This window comes from Lissotriton vulgaris, chromosome 8 (genome assembly GCF_964263255.1).
Source record: "Lissotriton vulgaris chromosome 8, aLisVul1.2, whole genome shotgun sequence".
Taxonomy (NCBI): domain Eukaryota; kingdom Metazoa; phylum Chordata; class Amphibia; order Caudata; family Salamandridae; genus Lissotriton; species Lissotriton vulgaris.
In genome coordinates this window covers 969441550-969464815 of record NC_141696.1, presented here as the reverse complement: position 1 = coordinate 969464815, position 23266 = coordinate 969441550, and the positions used below count along the sequence as shown (strand labels likewise).

The window sequence follows — 23266 nt, the reverse complement described above, 5'->3', positions numbered from 1 at the left end:
TTGTGTGTTTTTCAATGCCTGAAAGCATATGCAGATATGACTCTAGATATTCGTCCTCCTTGCGAACGACAATTGCTAATTGCCTTGCGAAAACCACACAAAGCAGTCTCTTCCCCTACCATAGCCAGGTGGGTGCACTGGGTCATGCAGGAGGCAGACATAGATACCAAACGTTTTGGGGCTCATTCTGCCAGGGGGGCCATGCCTCCAAGGCTTTTTCTGTTGGAGCTTGTTTAGAGGACTTGATGTGGGCTGCAGACTGGTCCTCAGATTCCACGTTTAAAAGGTTTTATTTTAAACCAGTTGTGGATATCGCTCATTTTGTGGTAAGTAAGCTTTGAACTAGCATAATCTGAGCCTCCGGTCCTGCCATAGAATCGAAATTTGCCTAGCTTACGTAACAGTAAGTTTCAATTCTATTAAGGACATGGAGGCAAGGATTATCCCTCCCAAAGCATCTTCGAGTGAGATCCCACCCGTATGTCAGTAAGTAATCAGGTTTTTAATCGGACTCTGTACTATGTGACGTACTAAATGATGGTGTTAATGAATGGTTGTCGTAAGTGTGTAGTTTATTTTACAACGCTTACGCTGTCGTGTTTTTTCTGCTAGGAAATGATGGTTCAAAACCGGAACAGTGAGAAGTGGGCATAATTTGCGCGAAGAAAGAGGAGGAAGAGAAGAGGGACTCCCTATCTAGCCTTGGTTGACATGTTGGAAGGATTGATGTTGTGGACTACTGCGATGGACTGATGTGAGTTGTAGTTGTCAAGAGACTCGTTATGTTTTTTCTGTTGAATTCTTTATATATATATTTTGGTATATAAGCATTTTTGTTTTAAGCTTTTCTGAGGCTGCTGTGTTTTGTATTCGGAATAAAGAGCAGAGAAAGGAAAGTATAATCCTCGCCTCTGTGTCCCTAATAGAATTGAAACTTACTGTTACGCAAGCTAGGCAAATTTCGATTCACAGCCTGTGGCAAACAATGGATCTGAAGAAGCTGGCTATTAACTTGCCAGAAGACAACGAGAAATTTGGCAACATTTTACCCCACCTCCCTCTAAGGCCTGGAAATTATGAACTTTCTTTCATACAAGTAGCAGCGAACAAAATTACTTAAATGGGACTGGCATAATGTAGTGGCTGCATAAGTATAGGAATCTTTGCCCAGAGGTACCTAGTGGCATAGAACGCCATACTAGTCCAATTCCCCAAAATTTGCAAATCAAGCAGAAAGTGCAAGTGGCAGAATGAGTAAATTAACCTAGATGATAATGATGCAAGTACTACAAAATACACTATTTCCATAACACAAGTTAGATGAAAAGGAAAGGGGAAATGAATGCAAACTTGCAAACTGAGGTTAAAACTTGCTATAATCAACACACACTTTGGGAGCTGTGGCACAAGAGCAATTCATGTGATCATACAGTGAAGGTCAAGTGGTGTGAGTGGCAAGTGTGACAGGCTCTGGGTGAAGAGACTGCATGCCTCGCAGTGCAGAGCTTACAGCCACAGAGGCTATCTGTAAGCTGCCCCAGAGATTCCACAGATGTCATCCACTGTGGAATCAAGAGAACAGTGCACATATGGATGGTTTACAGGCTATGACATTTTCCTTCACACAGCCTGCTCTACCCCTATGTAATCTTTGTGCATCCAAATAGTGCTGTACTGATCACTAAGGCTTAACCGGAAATATGGGACTCCATCGGAGGAGGAACAGTGTGCCAGCAAAGCAAGGCTAAGTGAATGAGCTGCTGGATTGGTGCAAGAAAAGCATTCTAAGCAGTACACTCACTCTGTGATATTGAATGAATAGCTTATCTAAGCAAAATGTGATTTGAGGAGCACTGTCAGGTGGAGAGTTCCCCTTTGTTTAGCTAGGTATTCCAATCTGTACAAGCATGTCACTGACAAACAAACAAAGAGGGAAAGAAACCGGACCTCTTCTCGCCAAGACTTCCTACATGCAGAGAGGCAGTGAATTTAAGCCAGATGATAGAGCTCCCAAAGGAGTATCCCTGCATCAAGGAGGATCGCTAACAAAGGTGACACTAAAGGAACTGCAAAGTGCCTCAAGGTTCAACGAAGAGAAGCTCTTTTATACGAAGAGGACAAAGGAAGAATTCAGAGGTTCCACTGACAAGACAGATGTAGGATATCATGAAATAGTTGTTCGAAATAAAAAAGAGCACTCTGAAGTATCATGAACGAAAATTCAGCAACCCAAAAATTGTTATTTATACATCAAGCTCCCAACTTGGGTCCAAGACAGAAAACCTGGAGAACAAGCAGAAATCAGGAGTTCAGATTTTGTGAATCTCAGAATACACAACCAACAAAGAGTTGCCAGATCAGAGGTTAAGTATAAGAAGAATATTTGGATAGACTTCCTGATAAGTCCGGGATTCTAACCAGCATGTATGAATATTACAACAAAAGCAAAAAGAGCCACTCTTAAGAGGCACTGTCTGTATTTTCCTTGACTTGAGTGAAATCACCATAAAGCGGAAAATGGAACTTCTGCAGCTTAAAAATAAACTTCTCCAATGTGGGTACTGGCAAAATTGAGGGCGGGGTGGAGGGGAAATTGTACTTTATGTTGTTACCCAGTGGCAGCACAACGTTTACGCAATCATGTAAAAAAGATGGTAGGAATTGCTGGGAAGGGTGGAAATGCCTGAATAAGTTCTCCTGCTCAAGACCTGTGTGGTGAAAATAAGCATTGTTGGCTATCATATTCCATTAAGCCCAGAAAGATAATGCTTTCAGGTTTCTAGACAGTGGTATAGACCTGGCTATGATAGTGAGAATGCGCGTTGTGTTTTTACCTTGTTCCCTCTCCGCCAGATCCTCCCCATGCACTAATTTCCGTCCTAACAAAGAGACTCAATAATACAGCAGTGTTCTGAGTTTAGGTGTCCTTATAACTTTCACATGGCAAACAACATATAGAAAATGCCAAATTGTATTGGAGGAAGGCATTGTGGGTGTATTAGTGAGGATACTGCTTATATTGCTCAACAGTTCTTCAGTTTATTCAGTTTCAAAAATAAAGTTTTAAAGCAAAGTTAAAATCTGGTCATATACGGCAAGTGTACATTTAAAAAGAAAATTAAATTGGTAAAAGTGAGATTATAAATACCTGAGGTACCTCTGGACTAGAGATGCGAGTCTCCGCGAGCTCAACATTACCCGAAGGTACTGGCCCTAAGCGATCCTTTACTGACTGCTTTACGGCTGGTTGAGTAGACTGCTGGGCTGAAGGCTGCACCACCTATAGCAAAGAAAAGTTTGTTTTCTGTAATAACTACAAGTTAAAGGTGCAATACATTGACTAGTGAAACCTTTTGTTTGGACATTCATCTCCCTGCAGTTTCAAAACTTTGTTACAATGAGGAAAATTAAATTTTGGCCATGTTGTGTTCCCTAGCGCGTACCCCACCGACTCCATGTACCAGCTTAAAGTGCATGTAACTTCCCTCCTGTGCCAGCTATGAAGACGCAAATACATTTGCGTCCACCGTTAACTTGTCCTCTTTCAGATCCACCATGAATGGATTATATAGTCCGTTCCTAAGTATGCTATGCCACCGTCTTTTTGTGGTACACTTTTCGTATTTTTCCTGCTCTAGCAAGAGTAGGCCCTGAATTCCTGCCATCTGAACCTCTTTTGTGGCTCCTGACTCTGCCCAGGCTACCTCTGTACTCGTGAACTCTGTCCTACTTTCAGCGCGGCCCCTCGCGCTCAGCTCAAGCCTGCTTTCTGCCAAGACTGACTATAACCTTCGAGTTATCTGTTCCGCTCCCCGAGAATACATTCCTGCCTACTAGATCCTGTAAACATCCTCTCCAGCTGCAGAGCCAAAGGGCCGACCTGTCTTAACGCAAGTAAATCATAGCCTCTGTTGCCATGCTTCCATGGAAGGCCCCGTGCCCCACGCTTCACATGTAGACACTCAGGCGCTTATACACGCATCCACAGTTAGCGTAGAATAGCTTCTGCCCTAGAGACCTTTCCGCCCAGATAGTATAGTTCCTAAACATCAGATATCAGATATGATAGAAGTACAAGTTGATCTGACATGCCAGACTTCTGTCTCTTTCCGTCAGTGTGAATGTCAAGTCCCCTGCACCCCGTCAATCACGCGTCATGCAGCTGCGCGCGCATCCAAGCTTCCGATTTCTGCTGACATTGCAACATTCTGTTAGCACCACCCCTTGGTGCCACCCACTTGCGTCACCTATCAGTGACGTTTCTAGCACACACCTCTGGTTTACGCCTAGTTCACGCCTAGTTTACGCCTCTTGATGATGTACTAGTACCACGTGTATACTGTTATCTTGTCTTCTCTCAGCTGTTACGCCTCTTACATTGATTCTTATGGTATAAATCAAGTATATAAGCTATGTATTGTTAATAAACGAAAGCGCTCTATCCCTTCTGACACCCCTGTGGTGGTCAGAACATGATATCCTGATTCCTTTATGAGGAATAAAACCCTTAGAAACTCTAACACCACGGACTCTGTTTTTTTTCATTCTGATTGATTTATTATTGATTAAGTACTTACCTGCATAGAAATTAAGAGAGTAAATTAATTATTTACGTCATTTTGGCGCCCGAACAGGGACCCCTCCCCCACCTCACGCGCCGGTTGGTGCGTTGCAAACTCTGTCCCCTGCCATCAGTTAGACGGAACACACGTGTACTGGCAGGATTTCCTGCATCTCCCTCTGACCCACGGAGGTGACGAAGACTGCGATCAGTGCCCAGACGAGGCGGTGAGGAGTGCGGAGGATCCCGACCAGAGCCCAGCCGAAAGAAGCAAGGTCCGAGGTGTGAAGAGGCCCACCAGTTTTCCGAAGTTTTCCGAAATTTTCCGAAGTTTTCCGAAGTACCGAGTCGAGTCCAGTCGAGTTTTCCGAGGCCTTCTGTTTTCCGTGCTTCCCGGTGAGTACCATTGCTGGGTCGTATCTAGACGGGTTTGGGTACGCAAGTCCGGTCTGCACTGTTTTTAGGCAGTGTATCTGTACTGTTTAGCAGTATATCAAGTATTCCGAATTTCTGCACTGTTACACCAGTGTATCCGTACTGTTGAGCAGTACATCCAGTATAGGGGGGTAGTCATCTATGTCTTCAATGTTTTATGTGATTAATGTTGTGGTATGAATGCGACTGTTTAATGTGTATTATTGTGTTTCTTGTATCAACTAGCTGTAAACTCGTATTAAGGAATAAAGATCTAGCGTTCAGTAATAAGTAAGCAAGATGCCGTTCTTCAACAAGTTAAAACAGATAGGAACTAGGAAAGGGTTACTGGAGGAAGAAATTCCTATCCCCCCTAGGGACACTCCAGGCAATTTTATGTATCAGAAACATGGCATAGATGCCATATTATATCTAGATTTATGGGCCGATTACACCAAACACCCAGACGAAAGACACAGATGGCCTGTCACTGGAACGTGGGATGCCGAGTGCATCATGAGGGTAGAAGAGGCATTATGGAAAAAGAAAGCTAGACAATCCCAGAAGGACGCCATAGAATTTTGGCGTAAGGAATCACGTAAGCGTGCTGACAAAGCACTCCGTAGAGAAGACAGACTTAAAGAATCAGATAAAGACCAAGAAAACGAATTAGTTACTGAAGGGATCCTAGTAAAAACAGAACAAATAGACCGTGCCCGAAATAATATTGTAAACGGTATGTATCTTGCAGCAGATGGCACATCTGAAACCCAATCAGAGATACCGAAAAACTTACCGACACCATTAGTTCCAACTAAAGTAATGCATAAAACTACTAAAGACATATTCCTAAATTCATATCTAGAGGATGTAGTACCAGCTTATACCAATCTGCCTGTTCGTGCCCTGCCTACTGACAGGGATGGGGGTGGCACTACGCCCCCAGATCCGGTTCCGCCGGTACCGCGACAGACCTCCTCTGTTCCGACAGCTCCGCCACTCCCCGTACTCAAAACAGACCTACCGAAACCAGTCCTACCTGATCTTACTAAACGACAAATTCAGACTCAGATCCAGACTCCGCGGAGAGATAATGCCCAAGCATCCGCCTCAAGAGGTGCGACAGCGGGTCTTCAGACCCCGCCACCGACACACAGATTAAATTTAAGGGACACGCAGAATCCTTTCCAGTCTCCCCACTTATCCCGCCTAGACGCATTCAAAGATAAGATGTCAGTTTGCAGATATGATCCAGTACCCGGAAAAGACGATTTAATGATATTGGCATCACTAAGATTAAGATCTGCCACCGATAACTTGCTATGCTATGTAGGAATGCAGGAAATTCTCGACAGACTATATAAGTTCATACTGACAGGGAAAGACCCCGACAGTGTCAAAGCTGCCATGCATAAACAGAAAGTTGACATTCAAGCACAGATATTACGATTTTTCATAAATTGTGTAATAAGAGAACGAGACAGGCCCGGGACAGATCAAAGTGAATTAGACGCATTAAACAAGTGGGGTCAAAATATAGCCGACGCAAGGCATGATAAGGGGGCTTGCATAGCCAGTATGTCCCAGAAAATTAGAAAGGCAGTATTGACTGCACACCAGGAAGAGAATGATAAAACTTCCTCCGAGGAGGAAGATGAACATGAAGCATCAGGAAAATCTACAGATACTATAGCATATGTAGGTAGGGGAGCCTACCTTAGGAAGGGTGTCCGTCCAGAAAGCAAGAGAGTTTTTCTCTCTGAGTTAACAAATCCGAATTCTTCTGAACATCAGTTCCAGGAAACTGATAAAAGGCTTCGAGACCGAATGGGGTACCATGTACTCTATTCTATGGATGAACAGGAACTAGCCCGGTCAGCCGTGTTATGGGCCGAGAACCCAGACATGTATAATGATGACACGTTAGTGCAGACATTCTTGAACCTTTCCCCGGAAGAGCAGAAAATAGCAGGTGAATATATGATTCAGCACCTCCTCATCAAGTTCAGAAACCATCATTCTGATCCAGGTCCCTTACACGAAACATTAGAAGCACTACTCATGGATAGATGGAGAGGTTTCAGTACCAAATTAATACAAATAATTCTAGAACAACGACGTAAGTATTACACCTTCCTAAGCTCTGAATATGTTCCCGCCCCGCCTCCAGAAAGGAAAACGTACCACATGCAATGCGGTGGTGGCATTGAAAGTCAGAATCCCTTACGAGAAGTACATCCAGTTATGGGTGAGGACCAACGCTTGAAGCGTGTGTATGTTCATACACCACTGACTAAGTTAGAACTGTTAGAAATGAAGAAATTAGTTCCGTGCCATGATAAAGACCCTGCAGGTTTTCACAGAGAGCTCAAAGACATGTTACTGATGGGAGATTACACGTATGATGATATTATGAAAATGTTAAAAGTACTGTTGCCCACGGGCATTTACGAGAAATTAAAGGAAAAAGATTGGGAGGTGGGAGAGTCAAAGATAGCATGGGCAGAAATAGAAGACGAAGAAAGCAAACGAGTCCCAGGGTTAGGCCTTGGGGATAAGACTAAAGCATTACCAGGTTTAATAGTACAGGTTTTGCCAAGATTATTGACAACAAGAAAGGAAGATTGGGACGCAATCTCGTCCTGTAAACAGAAACAAGATGAAGATACTAGTGACTTTTATTCAAGATTCGAGAAATGTTTCATTATCAATAGTGGTCTAAAAACTAGTAGCGAGTCATATCCACACCTTTTTGTAACAAAATTAGTCGAGAACGCCCTACCATTAGTCAAAAATAGAGTATACAAAGTTGAAAGTACTTGGCAGGCAAATACGCCATCCCAGATGTTACGAATGTTACAATATCACCAGAACAGAATTAGGGAAGAACAAGATCAGGAACAGAAACGTATGAAAGACACGAAAATGAAAATGTTAGTAGCTCAGACGATTCCAGCCGACGGTCATAGAAAAGGTGGGACCCAGACAAATCATTCTGCCGCTCCCGTTAAAGGGACATGTAATTATTGCAAGCAGCCAGGTCACTACGTACATGAATGTCCAGTCCTGAAACATAACATCGAGACAGGTAAAACTAAGGAAAGACCGCGTCCACCTAGACATGAACAGGGTCATCAACAGACCTCACAGAACGAACAGCCAATGCAGAATACACAGCCTATGCATGATCAGTCCCATACAGTACAGACAGTAGCGGTACCGCAGCCACAGCATGCTCAGACACAGCCCGCTGCCGCAACTCGGCAAGTCTCACAACAGATGTACCAGTATGCCCAGTCGGCATATCCAGATTATCAGCGATATACATGAAACAGCCTAGGGAGGGAAAGTGATTTGCCTCTTATTGAAATTCCTGTAGATCAAGAAGGTCCTTATGTACACAGTCACGTATTAGGAAAAGACAGAAAGTTTTTAATTGACACAGGGGCAAGTCGCACTACTATAAGTCACAATGAAGTCCCAGGGGCACCCCTCTCAGGCTCACAGAATGTTTCCCTTGGTTTTTCAGGACAGCCTATTGTAAATGAAGTATCGGAACCAGTACCACTAGCTGTGGGTCCATTATCTCGAGTTACAGATTTGTTACTTACGAAATCATGTCCCGAAAATCTGTTAGGAATTAAAACACTGAAGGCTCTAGGAGCTATCATATGCTGTTCCCCGGAAGGAGTCAGACTCTTTCTACGGGATTTCAAGGGTCATTATGTTTTACGTGACTTTGATGTCAGATTGAAAAATGTACCAGATCACTTATGGGCAAAAGGCCCAGCTGATGTAGGTTGTATGCATATCACCCCATACCGTGTTACACTCAAGACAGGAGTTGTTTTACCCAGAATCAGACAATACAAGTTACCACCCGATGCTGTAGTGGCTTTACTGAAAATAATTGAAGAGCTTATTGCCCAGGGAGTGGTCGTAGAGACCGACTCCAATATCTGTAATTCACCCATCATTCCAATTCTTAAACGTACAGACCGCAATGCACCGCCAGTATATCGGCTGGTGATTGACCTTCGAGAACTGAACAAATGCATTGTACCACAGTATCCTGTGGTCCCCGATATCTCTTCCCTATTGACTGCTATTGATTCAGAAGCAACGTTCTTTACTGTAATAGATCTCAAGAACGCTTTCTTCAGTGTACCTATTGACCCGGAGAGCCAATATCTCTTCGGATTCAGTTTAAATGGACGAAGTTTCAAATTTTCCCGCGCACCTCAAGGATTTACAGAAAGCCCCAGCATCTATAGTCAAGCACTGAAAAGACAACTAGATTGTATTCAAATGCCAGTTAATACCGCTTTACTGCAATACGTCGATGATCTACTGATCACCGCACGAAGTGAGCCCGAATGTGAACAAGCATCACTAACAGTTTTGCATTTCCTGGCCGACAAGGGACACAAGGTGTCTCCTTCGAAGCTACAATTCTGTGTTCAGCAAGTTGTGTACTTGGGTCACTTGCTGTCCAAAGTGGGGAGACAGCTCACTCCCGATCGCATTCAGTTAATTATAAACATGCCTCGACCCCAGACACAAAAGGAAGTGCGGGCCTTCATAGGCCTCACCTCGTACTGCAGACAATGGATTCCTCAATATGCCTTTCTAGCTAAACCACTCATCCAGTTAACGACACAGGAGGCAGCGACTTCGACTGTCCTCCCTTGGACTCAGGAACACACACAAGCCTTTGAGGAATTAAAGAAAGCCTTATGCCAAGCACCAGTTTTAGCAACACCATGTTACAGCAAACCGTTTACACTTTTTGTTACAGAACGTGACGGTACAGCGTTGTCTGTCCTCACTCAAGATCAAGCAGGTTCACATAAGCCTTGTGCTTATTTTTCAAGTACATTGGATTCAGTAGCACAGGCACTCCCTGCATGCTTAAAGTCAGTAGCAGCAACAGCGTTAGCAATCAGACAAAGTGACTCAATTGTTCTAGGTCATCAGTTAACAGTACAAGTTCCACATTCTGTAGAGGTTCTGTTAAACAGAACCCAGACTCAACACTTGACTATAGCACGACTGACAGGTTACGAATTGACATTATTCCAGCCACACATAGAAATCAGACGCTGCAGTATCTTGAACCCAGCGACATTGTTACCTACAGTTATGACAGATCCAGCTCCACATGATTGCATAGAGATCATTAATGCAGTAACAAAGCCCAGACGAGATTTAACAGATGTTCCATTGACAAATCCAGACCTGACACTTTATGTGGATGGTTCATGCATGAGAACAAGTACAGGAGAGTTAGTGGCCGCGTATGCCGTGACCACTGAAACTGAAGTTAAAGAAACACATCGTATTGATACACTGTCTGCTCAAGCGGCAGAGCTCATTGCTCTGACCCGAGCCTGTATTCTAGCCAAGAACAGAAATGTTAACATATACACTGATTCCCGTTATGCGTTCGGAGTCGTACACGACTTCGGCATGCTCTGGCAAGAAAGAGGTTTTCTGACCTCTCATGGTACAAAGATACAGCATGGTCCTCTCATTCAAGCACTGTTAGAAGCAATACATCTGCCTTCAGCCATATCCGTCATGAAGTGTAAAGCACATACTAAAGTCACAGATTCTGTTTCCGAGGGTAACGACCTGGCAGATCAGACAGCAAAACATACAGCACTGACTCACACTCAGACAACTGACACGACAAAGACAACAGATCCGACAAACTGTATGACAGTCAGAGATCCCACACTAGATGTTATTGACATTCAGACACATGCTACTGCAGACGAAATAAAGAAATGGATCGAACTAGGAGGGATCCAGACAGATCAAGGTTGGATGACGAAGGGAAAATCTACATGGTTTCTCCCTGACTCTATGGTTCAAGTCATGATAAATACAGCACATAGTCCTGCCCACCTAGGAGAGAAAGCAATGCTAGACAGTTTACAAAATCTCTGGAACAATAAACACTTACGAGCCGCAGCAAAACAGAAAGTGCGTACTTGCATGATCTGTTGTCAGTTCAATCCAGGTAAAAGCGTCCCTGTAGAGCAAGGTGGATTTCATCCTCCCGATCACCCTTTTGAAGTCCTCCAGATGGATTATATCCAGATGGACCGTTGTCGAGGATTTAAATATGTTCTCGTAGTTGTCTGTGCTCTGTCCCGCTGGACCGAAGCATACCCAGTCCCAGATTACACTGCTCCGACCACTGCCAAACAGTTGGTTCGTGAATTCTTCCCACGATACGGCATGCCTCGTGTCGTGTACTCAGATAACGGTCAGCCATTCTCATCCGAATTAATGAAGCAAGTTTCCTTGTTACTGGGATACCAGTGGAAGTTCCATTGTGTCCGACATCCAGAAGCAGCAGGCCTTGTAGAAAGGCATAATCAGACATTAAAGATCCGCCTTGCCAAAATATGTCAGGAAAAAGGGGTCGACTGGATAGTCGCCCTGCCAGTGGCACTATTCTATATGAGAATGGTCGCCCATTCGAGATCAGGGCTATCCCCGTACGAGGTGGTCTTTGGCAGACCACCGAATATGTGGGGGACGCCCATTCCTAAAAAGATTACTGATGTTGATTCTAATATGTTGACAGATTACCTTGCCTCCTTGATGTCTGCACTCCAATCATGTCGTTCACAGGTTGCCGCAGCCTTCCCTGACAACACTGATGTGAAGCCCCATGACGTCCGTCCCGGGGATATTGTCCTCGTCCGCAACTTCGACAGAAAAAGTCTGTTGGAGCCCCGCTGGAAGTCTCTGAAGACCGTTCTTCTTACCACGAAGACCGCAGTCAAATTGGAAGGCAGAAAGGGGTGGGTCCACCTAAGCCATATCAAAACATTCCCAGGACTGAAACCGTAACAAGACACACCCACCCCCACCAAAGACTGTGTTAACAAAGACTTTACCGAATCCAAGCGAGAAAAAACTCCTCAAGAACAATATCGTATGAAATTGCGATCTAGCAAGTCAGACAGTTTAATTGTTTAAGTCCTCCCCTAGGTGAATCGGTTAAATAGTTTCTGACATGTATCCCCTAGATCGAGATAGAGAGAGAGAAGCAAAGAAACGTACATATTGCAAATCACTTCGTAGTCACTGCATAGTGACACTATTAATCATGTTTATTCTCAGTGTTTTAATTATTATTGCTAGCATCTTATTACCTATCTACTATCCTATTTTCAAGCGTGAACAATCTGCTTACAATGTCTCTGCTGAACACACTTTTAGTGAGTTACCTCCTCATGAGCTTTCCTACAGACTCGCGCTGCGCAACAATACATTCATTAGTATGTTACATCATTCTCATCAAACTAACAATGCTACAAATTGCTGGATATGTGGCCGACTCCCTCCCTACCAGAATTACAAGGGAGCCCTGCCTCTCTTTCCGTACCCGTTCTCTCACAATGGCTCCTGTGGAGCATGGTTTAAGATAATTAATTCTTTAGATTCCGATATTGCTGTTTTCGATGGGGGTTGGGTTTGGGGAAACCTGAACTTGGTCCTGCTTGACATCTGTTACCCGGATAAGGAGGGACTCCCCACTAGAATAGGAACTGATCTAGAAAATGAAGTGTATGGATTAGGTAATTATACAATTAGCCTTATGATTCTTACTGTCGAATCCGAAGCCACACCCGTTCTACCTACTATGTCAGTACTGCCAGTCACTGGTGAATTATGTATCAAGAAGAAAGGTTCCGTACACTTGGGTCATAGTAAATGCACTACTGTGGTCGAATTCAGTGATGATGGAAAATCCTCTTTCAAAGCTATCAGTCATTCTTACTTTGTTTGTGGTCATACCGCATACATACGTCTACCTCCAGATTGGGATGGTACCTGTTACATTGCATTCCTCCTGCCACCTGTTTTTCTAGCTCCTCCTGATTACCATAGAAATAGCAATCTAGTAAAGAATAGACCCAGAAGAGATGCCCCACTTGTCGACTACACAGAAACGGCATGGGAACAGTACACTGACTTTAATAAAGGATTCTTTTTCTTTTTAGGACCTGTTCAGAATAGTAAATTAATACGCAGATTAACTAGAACACTTGAAGCCGTAGTTAATGAAACTACCTCCGCCTTAGGTAACTTAACAGAAGAGCAGTCCGCTATGCGGGTTGTTGTCCTTCAGAATCGTCTTGTAATTGACGTCATCTTGGCAGATAGAGGTGGAGCCTGTAAGGTCATCGGGTCAAGCTGCTGTGTTATCATTCCACAAAATGCACCATCTGTATATCAAGCTATCACCCGTCTTCATAAAATTGCAAATCAGATACATCAGAATCCAGGCACCTGGACTTGGTCCGGTTGGTTCTGGACAACGTTAACAGCTTGGGGATGGAAGATCCTATCCTTCCTAGGCATTGGCCTAGTCCTAGTATTCAGTTGCTGCCTGTGCCTGCAGTGTGGGCCAGCGATTTGTGGACTGTGTGCCACCTCTTGTATTGAACATTCTAGTTTTCACTCAAAACGTAACCGAAAGAAAGAAGAACAAATGATGTTCCAAGAACAGACTGATCGATTCATGAGGATCGATATTTCATGAAGGGTCCGTAGGGAACAAGGAGGGAATGAGGAAAATTAAATTTTGGCCATGTTGTGTTCCCTAGCGCGTACCCCACCGACTCCATGTACCAGCTTAAAGTGCATGTAACTTCCCTCCTGTGCCAGCTATGAAGACGCAAATACATTTGCGTCCACCGTTAACTTGTCCTCTTTCAGATCCACCATGAATGGATTATATAGTCCGTTCCTAAGTATGCTATGCCACCGTCTTTTTGTGGTACACTTTTCGTATTTTTCCTGCTCTAGCAAGAGTAGGCCCTGAATTCCTGCCATCTGAACCTCTTTTGTGGCTCCTGACTCTGCCCAGGCTACCTCTGTACTCGTGAACTCTGTCCTACTTTCAGCGCGGCCCCTCGCGCTCAGCTCAAGCCTGCTTTCTGCCAAGACTGACTATAACCTTCGAGTTATCTGTTCCGCTCCCCGAGAATACATTCCTGCCTACTAGATCCTGTAAACATCCTCTCCAGCTGCAGAGCCAAAGGGCCGACCTGTCTTAACGCAAGTAAATCATAGCCTCTGTTGCCATGCTTCCATGGAAGGCCCCGTGCCCCACGCTTCACATGTAGACACTCAGGCGCTTATACACGCATCCACAGTTAGCGTAGAATAGCTTCTGCCCTAGAGACCTTTCCGCCCAGATAGTATAGTTCCTAAACATCAGATATCAGATATGATAGAAGTACAAGTTGATCTGACATGCCAGACTTCTGTCTCTTTCCGTCAGTGTGAATGTCAAGTCCCCTGCACCCCGTCAATCACGCGTCATGCAGCTGCGCGCGCATCCAAGCTTCCGATTTCTGCTGACATTGCAACATTCTGTTAGCACCACCCCTTGGTGCCACCCACTTGCGTCACCTATCAGTGACGTTTCTAGCACACACCTCTGGTTTACGCCTAGTTCACGCCTAGTTTACGCCTCTTGATGATGTACTAGTACCACGTGTATACTGTTATCTTGTCTTCTCTCAGCTGTTACGCCTCTTACATTGATTCTTATGGTATAAATCAAGTATATAAGCTATGTATTGTTAATAAACGAAAGCGCTCTATCCCTTCTGACACCCCTGTGGTGGTCAGAACATGATATCCTGATTCCTTTATGAGGAATAAAACCCTTAGAAACTCTAACACCACGGACTCTGTTTTTTTTCATTCTGATTGATTTATTATTGATTAAGTACTTACCTGCATAGAAATTAAGAGAGTAAATTAATTATTTACGTCAACAACATTAAAGATACACAGCTCAGCTACTAAACAGGGCTACCCTGCACAATACCAACAATATGAACAATTGTTACTTACCTGTAAACAGGTGGTTCTCCAGTATTGGTGTCTTTCATAGATTCACATGCTTGAATATTCCCCGTCGTCGAAGTGGGAGTCCCACAGTAAATAAAATAGCAATAACATACCAATAACATATGTATGTAAATACATTACACAAGAAATAATAGTAGTAAATACATAATAAAGACTCAAAAACAATTCCTACAAAGGAATACATGATAGAGAGAAGAAACACTTGTAACATATTTCTGTCATTATGTTAGTTCAAACTACAGCCAATCAGGCGCCAGCACCCTTCCAGAACCTTCTCTTCAGAGCTCAGACCCTCAGATTTTCGTAGCACAAGAGTGACAAAAGGGTCGATGAGGAGAAACGAGCCTCTGAGGGGAGGAGGGTGGGTCCCATGTGAATCTATTAAAGACACCAATACTGGAGAACCACCTCTTTACAGGTAAGTAACAATTGTTCTTCTTCAGTATTAGGGTGTCTTTCATAGATTCACATGCTTGAATAGAATAGAGAGCAGTAACATCCGAAGAGGTCCGATTGCTATGCAACAGCATGGAGAAATCCAAAGAGACAGTAATAATATAGTCATGTAAGTACTGATAGCAATCATATAAAACCATAGTGGAGGAGGGAAGACAGACGCTCACCTTAGTTAAAAAGATGACGAAGTACTGCCTGTCCCACTGCTGTATCTGCCTCGATGATGGCATCCAAGCAGTAGTACTTCGTGAACGTGTGCCCGTTGGACCACGTGGCTGCTCAGCAGATCTGATGAAGCGGCACACCAGCAAACAGGGCGGTAGAGGATGACATCGCCCTGGTGGAATGATCCCTCACTGAAGATTGTAGAGGCTTGCCGGCCTGCTGATGGCAGAAGAAAATGGCTGAAGAAATCCAACGTGCAATAGTTGGCTTGGTAACAGGGCGCCCTTTACGCATGCGTCCGTAGGCAATGAACAGTTGATCGGACCTGCAAAAAGGGGCAGTCCTGCTGATGTAAAATTTAAGGCATCGTTTGATGTCCAAAGATTGCAATCGTTGCTCTGCCGGAGATTGAGGATCGGCAAAGAAAGTCTTTAAGAAAACAGTCTCATTTAGATGAAAATCCGTAGGCACCTTCGGCAGGAAAGTTGGGTTGGTGCGAAGCACCACACAGTCAGGTTTGAAATGGATTCAAGGGGGTTTAACAGTAAAAGCATGAAGATCACTCTCACTCTTAATGTCAGAGCAAGGAGAAGGGCTACCTTCCAGGTCAGAAACTTTAAGTACGCCCTATGGATAGGCTCGAATGGCACCTTCATTAGTTGGGCTAAGACGACATTGAGATGCCAAGTGGGAGGAGGACGCCGAAGAGGTGGGAACTTCCGGAACAGTCCTTTGAAAACTGACGAATAACTCTGGAAGAGCAGAGAGAGGAGGAGCCATCCTCTCGGAAAAGAGATTGCCGCCAAGAAAACTCTCAAAGTAGCATGGGAAAGCCCGGATTGAGCCAGGTCCAAAAAGAACGGAAGTAGTTGCTCCGGAGTGGAATGGATCGGATGGATATTCGTAGCCACGCACCAATATCAGAACCTCTTCCATTTGAGCTACTAAGTCTTAATGGTAGACTGAGCTCTGGCTTGAGCTAGAATGTCTCTGCATTCAGGCGAGATATTTAAATGTGCAAATTCAAGGTGCTCAGGTTCCAGGCCGACAATTGTAGAGAGGAGGGGTTCGGATGGCAAATTTGACCCTTGTCCATCATGAGGAGGTCGGGTCGAGGATGAAGGAGGATGGGCTCGCACTGGGACAGAAGGAGCAACTCCGAGAACCACGCCTGTCGGGGCTATCGGGGGGCGATCAGGAGAATTTGGCAGGGCTGCCTCCGCACCTTCACACAGCACATGAGGCACCAACGGGATCAGAGGAAAAGCGTAGGCGAAAAGATCGCACCAATTCATCAAAAGGGCCTTCCCGCACGACCCTTGGTGGGGATGGCAACTTGCGTAAGATGGGCATTTCCGGTTCTCCTGTGTTGCAAAGAGTTCCAGAGACGGACTACCCAATCGTTGAAAAACGAGGTCGAGAGCTGGTTGATGCAACTCCCATTTGCGGGTCGATGGCGTGGACCAGCTAAGTGAATCCGCTAGGATGTTGGAGACGCCCGGCAGATGCACCGCCGCCAGGGTAACTTGATGACGGATTGCCCAATCCCAGATCGGCTGAGCCAGCCGAGACAAGAGTGGAGACCTGCTTCCGCCCTGCTTGTTGACATAGTGCATACTGGTGGTAGTGTCCGTCTGAATGAGCACTGATTCCCCTTGAATCACAGGAAGGAACGACTTGAGTGCCAGAAAAATTGCCATCAACTCCATCCTGTTGATGTGCCAGGAACGTTTAAGCAGAGACCATTTGCCTTTGATGGAAAGGCCTTAAAGGTGAGAACCCCATCCTTCTAATGAGGCGTCTGTTGTGAGCGTGAGCTCTGGAGTGGTGGAGAGGAAAGAAGTTCCTATTGCAAGGTTGGACGGTTGCGCCCACCATTGGAGAGCTGATCTCATGCGAGCAGTGACACTCACGAGGTTGTTGAAAGAACCGGAGACCTGACGCCACTGTACGTCCGATTCCTCCTGAATGGGGCAAGTCTGAAGTCTGCAATTTGGGATCAGTGCAATACAAGACTATGCCATCCCTAGAAAGGACTTTAAGATTCGGACAGAAACTGACAGTCTTGCCCGAATCAGAGACACCAAGCGGAGGATCTTTTATTGACGCTCTTGGGACACGAATGCCTTTGAAAGCATTGTGTCCAATGAAAATTTTCCGCTTTGAGCCTGTTCGACCTGAGACTTGTCGGCATTGATGAGATCTAAACACGTCCTGACAAAGACGAGTGTGTCGAAGCAGCTGTTTGTGAGACTGTGACTTGAGGAGGCAGTCGTCCAGATATGGAAAGATTTGGACGCCTCGGAGAAGCAGGTAAGCCACTACTGGAGCCAATACTTTCGTGAAGACACGAGGGGCGGATCGGAGGCCTTGAACTGGAAGTCTCTCCGTCCCACCCGGAAGCGCAAGTACTTCTGATGCTTTTGAAGAATTGGAACATGGAAGTAAGCATCCTGAAGGATCTCTACTAGTCTAAACATGCGGAAGGATTGGCTCTTGAGGTACCTGTTGAGCGCCCGCAAATCCAGAATCATACGCCAATCTCCCGTCTTCTTGAGTATTAGGAAGAAACGGGAATAGAAACACTTTCCTCTTGGGAACCACTTTGACAGCACCTTTCTGAATTAGAAGACGAACTTGATGGAAAAGCTCCTTGAGGTGGGAAGGAGGCGGGTCAGACGGTGGAGTGGGAGGAAGAATCTTGAAGAACTCTAGAGCATGGCCCTTTTTCATAATGTCCAGAACCCAGCAGTCCGAGGTGATGGAGGACCACTTAGAAAAGAACAGAGATTCGACCTCCAACACTGGCAGGGATACACAAGTCATTGACGTTTGGGAGTGGATCCTCTATACGAGGATTTTCCCCTGTAGGATTTGGACGACTGCTGTCGGGAGGACTGCTGTTGGTTGGAAGAGTAATGTTGGTTACCTTGATGGTAGGAGCGATATTGAGTGTTTCCTCCACGAAAAGTTGAGGAGGTGCCGCGTACGCGTGCACCCCGAAATGGCTGCTTCCGAAACTGTAAAATCCCCAATGAGCGAGCAGTATCAGTGTCCTTTTTAAAGGACTGCAAAGCCTCCTCTATGTGCGCTCCAAAAAGCGACTCACCGTCGTACGGCATATCCAGGATCTTGGATTGGACTTCTTGGCGGAAAGAGGTGGACCATAACAAACCCTGCCTTCGCAAGACCGCTCCACCAGCAAGCGGACGAAAGCCAGTGCGCGCAATGTCAACTGCGCAATCAATTATTTCCTTCGATGTTCTCTCTCTGTCCTGCGGGATCTTTAAAGCTTCAGCCTTGGAAGCGTCAGGGATGAGGTTCACCAGGGCAGACAAGTCCGACCACATCTGGCGGTCGTAGCGGCCTAAGATGGCTAAAGCATTAGCCGCCCCCATCGTTGTGGATGCAATAGTTGAGAATTTGCGTCCAATAGCGTCAGGTGACGACCCTCCCTATCTAAAGGAGCTGAAATTGGAGATGCCTGATTACGGGAACGAAGTTGTGCAGCTTGAGTGACCACTGAGTCAGGCTTTGGATGAGCGACAATGCACGCTGGAGATCCTACGGGCGCCTTGTATTTTTATATCAAAGGCGAGGCTGTTGAGCTGGCAATGAATTTGGAGTTTGCATGAGCTTCACCCCTTCAGTCCATATAAAGTCTATGATGGGTATAGTGTGGACTTGATTGAATGGCTGATTTTTAAAAACAGAGGAAATAGTCCTCCTCCCTCTGGACTCTAGGCAACTTGAAGCGCTGGGCCGCTCTATCCATCAGCTGATGGAAACTCGCAATGTCCACCAGAGGCGAATCCCCGGGCTCTACCGGAGAAGGGAATGGGGTCTGGATTTGGTAGTCGTCCCACTCAGCCATGTGGGTGGCGGCATCATCATCATCATCATCATCATCGTGGACTTCACCATCTTCCCGTTCCGGAATGACATCATCATCACCAACGGGGTACACGTAGTGTGGATCTCACTGACGTCTGAACCTGTGGTGAAGGCGTTGGTGGCAAAGGTGGAGGAACAGGTACAGGAGCCGCCGCAGGCACATGAGGCATCTCTGCGGAGAAGGCGGGAAACGCCGGTTGTAGTCATCCAACATATGTTAGAGATTTGAGATGATCGACAAAGGAAGTGTGGCAGTTGGAACTTGCATAGAGCGTTCTTCTGCCTGAGAATACTGGTCGCTGTCCTCATCATCATCATCACCGTAATCCTGGCACTAAATAATAATATCCGAACGACTGCGTGCCACTCAGTGGAAGACAAAGGCACCAAAGGCAATGAGGCAAACGATGAAGGAACCACCGTCGACGGTGCCGACGACGCTGGCAGAGGCGTCGACGAAGTTGTTGCAGAAAGATCCACCATCAACGGAGCCGCCGACAGAACCATCGTAGACGGTAAGGTAGTCGACGAAGTCGTCGGCGATGATGAAGCCACCGTCGACGGAGCCCTCGTCGACGGGACCGACAATTAAGAAGACTTCCTGTGAGCCTTCTTTGACGAGGACTTCGCTGACGACGAAGCAGATTTCTTCGTCGACGACGAGGCAATAGGTATCGTCGAGGAGAAAGTCTTGAAGCTAAGCGATACCTTAGTCGACATGGAAGACGTTAACGTGTCCGTCGTCGACGATCCGGAGGCTGATGTCGTCACTGTCGCCGATCTGGAGACGGCTGATCTCTTGGTCGATGAAACATGTTTTGGAGCAGAAACATGATGGGAGGCAGCAGAAGACGCCTGAGAGCCAGGTTTCGTGGGCGTAGAGGTAGTAGGAGGTGGTGAAGACACCACAGGAGCCACAGACATGGAAAGTTTCTTTCTTTTTAGAAAAGGTGAAGGCATATCCTGCACACTACTACGCTTGGAGGCTGCTTTAGAAGGTCCAGACTGCAAACTTTCTGCATCTGACAGTGCCGAGTCCTTATCCTTAAGACGCCGGAGCCAAATGAGGAGACGGCCTTCTCTGTCTTTAAGGGCTTTTGTAGAGAAAGTCCTGCAAAACTTGCAGTTAGCAACCTCATGGTCGGTATAAAGACAATAAATGCACTTCTTGTGGGGGTCCTCAGAGTAAAGACGCAATTTCCCACAAAAAGAGCAAGGTCTAAATAAAGACTTCTTACTTAAAGACATGCGGAGAAGACTGGAAAACTTGAAGAAGTTGAGAAAACTGAGCAGAGCTCAGGTAGACTCCCTTCACACAACGTGCGGTTGAAAATCTGAGTGTCTGAGCTCTGAGGAGAAGGTTCTGGAAGGGTGCTGGCGCCTGATTGGCTGTAGTTTGGACTAACATAATGACAAATCTGCTACAAGTGTTCTTTCTCTCTATCATGTATTCCTATGTAGGAACAGTTTTTGAGTCTTTATTATGTATTTACTACTATTATTTCATGTGTTATGTATTTACATACATATGTTATTGGTATGTTATTGCTATCTTATTTACAGTGGGACTCCCACTTCGACGACGGGGAATATTAAAGCATGTGAATCTATGAAAGACACCCTAATACTGGAGAAACCGTGTACTTGGAAATTTCCATCTAACAAACAAAGATTTACTTAAAAATAAGAATAAATGGAGCCGCAACTAAGTGCATTTGGTAAGTTAAAAGCCAAATCCTTGGGGGCGTGGCCAAGTAAGATGGCGGAGCGGTCGTGAAATCGCTCAGCTCCGCGCCCGCCCGATCCTTCTCAGCCATTACCTGTGTGTAGGGGACGGTTGCCGCTGCTCCTCTGGCATCTAAAGCTGGCAGGAGGTGCTCGGTCTGATGAAACGACTGCGGAGCCGGGAGACAGCTGTAGCGGTGTCCAGAGGAAGTCCCGGAGGAGCTCGTGGACCCTAGGCGTCATTTTGTGGAGGACGGCGCCGGGTGTCCCGAGCGATGAGAGGGGCCTGAATCGGCCTCGAGCTGCTTCGGGGGACCGATGCGAGAGGCGCCCTATGAGGACTGGCTGCGGAGGAGCAATTGATGGCGATCTCCCGAGCGACTAGGGTGCGGCGAGTGTGACAAGGCGGTCTGCCCGACTTTGGAGCCTCGGCGGCAGCGGTGCCCAGCAGAGGCCGTTGGCGGGTGCTGGCAGTGGCGGGGACGTCGCTTGGGCCCCTCGCACGGCCTGGGTGGTGATCCGGCGCATCCTGGCCGTCTCCCGAAGACCGCACTGTGGTGGTTGCTCCCAGCGCTTCAGATGACTGTGCCTGACCTCAACATGGCGGCGGTGGACGCTCCGCGCCTGGCAGAAGCAGAATGAGACATGAGGAGCCCTGATTATTGATTGGTGTTGTGATGGAGAGTTCAGCGGAGGTGTGGCCGGGCAGCAGGGGTACATCTGGTCCTGAAGGGGGCTCCATTCCTTGGCAGGGACCCCGGATTACGCCTGCATTTCTGGTGAGGTGCCTTGCTTTGCAGATCGATTCCAGGCTCTGCAGTGTGACGATCCACGCCCTGGTCATCCCTCACTCTCTGCGGGTGATAGTCATGGACACTTCTCGATCCTGGTTCGAGGTGGGTGTTCTCCGGTCACCACCTGGTTCCAGGGGGTGGGACCTTATGCCTCCCAAAAAGCAAACTAAAAGGTCTCAACTTATTTTAAGGCCTCGAGCCAGGGGCCTTCCCAGGAGGATCCTACTCCAGTGCAAGACATGGCGCTCACCCGCGAGGATCTTGTGGCGACGCTTCAGGATTTCAAGGTGGAGCTCTGTCGGGAGTTTAAAGAAGACCTCAGAACCTCATTAGACCAACTAAAGGCTGACCTTACCAAGAAGCTCACCACCCTGTGGCAAGATGTGGACGCCATAGGATCCCGTCTGCTGGAGGTTGAAGGGCAAACGCAGAACATATCGTCCACCCAGGCCACGAGGCTTCACACAGCAGGCCCTCAAGGCCCAGTTGCAACAAGCTCAACTCAAGGCGTAGAATCTGGAGAACAGAACCCGGAGGGAGAACATTTGGATCGGAATCTGGAGGAAGGGGCGGAGGGACCGGAGGGACCGGACCTGGAGGCCTTTGTGTCTGGCCTCTTTGCTGAGATACTCGCCCCCCCAGCAACTTAAGATTAAAATCAACAGAGTGCATCAGGTGGGAACTCTGCTGACGGGGTCTCGCAAGCGACCGCCTGATGTTCTGGTGAAGCTCCACTCGTTCAAAGTTAAAGAGGTCATTCTATCGGCGTCCAGGAAAGTGAAGGAGGTATCTTTTCAGGGGTATGGCTGCTTTTTATATCAAGATCTAGCGGCTGCAACTCTGGCCCGCCGACAGACCCTGCGTCCTATTACCACCAAGTTGCAAGAGGATAAGGTCCGCTATAGATGGTCCTTCCCCCTTTGGCCTCATTTTCGAATACGATATCAAAACTCACCATGTTACCGAGCTGACAGAAGGTTTGAAGATTTTGGGGCTTCCGCTTCCTGAGGAGTCTACTGACTCGGGCTCTGCGGAGGTGGCGGGGGCTTCACGGAGTGGCTCCAATGCTTGGCACACCGTACCCAGACGCCGTTGAATCTTTTTGCCCCACTTCTGGCTCTGGAGGCGTTGATTGAGTGGTCACTGCACTTCCACCAGATCTCTAGATGTTCACGGCCTCCGGGCGGGGGGCTCCCTACCTGAAGCCCGGTCCTGTCCTGACCGGTTGTTGGTGTTCATCGTGGCTCTGAAGTTCCTATTTTTCTACTGGAGACTACTTACCCTCTGGTGGCCGTCACCCATGTGTTGGTCTATGGGACTTTTGTGCATTTGCCGGGGACCAGCCTGG

The 23266-nt window shown here is 46.5% G+C and overlaps 1 protein-coding gene across 2 annotated transcripts in view; it reads right to left on the bottom strand.

Annotated features, from left to right (window-relative positions):
- Positions 1–23266, bottom strand: part of LOC147698192 (RNA-binding protein 26-like) — a 1163085-nt gene that overhangs the window by 579419 nt on the left and 560400 nt on the right. For both annotated transcript variants that reach the window (XM_086934819.1, XM_086934820.1), the window contains exon 14: positions 3149–3280. In XM_086934819.1, the coding sequence (XP_086790945.1) occupies positions 3149–3280 (132 nt within the window). The remainder of the gene's footprint in view (positions 1–3148; positions 3281–23266) is intronic.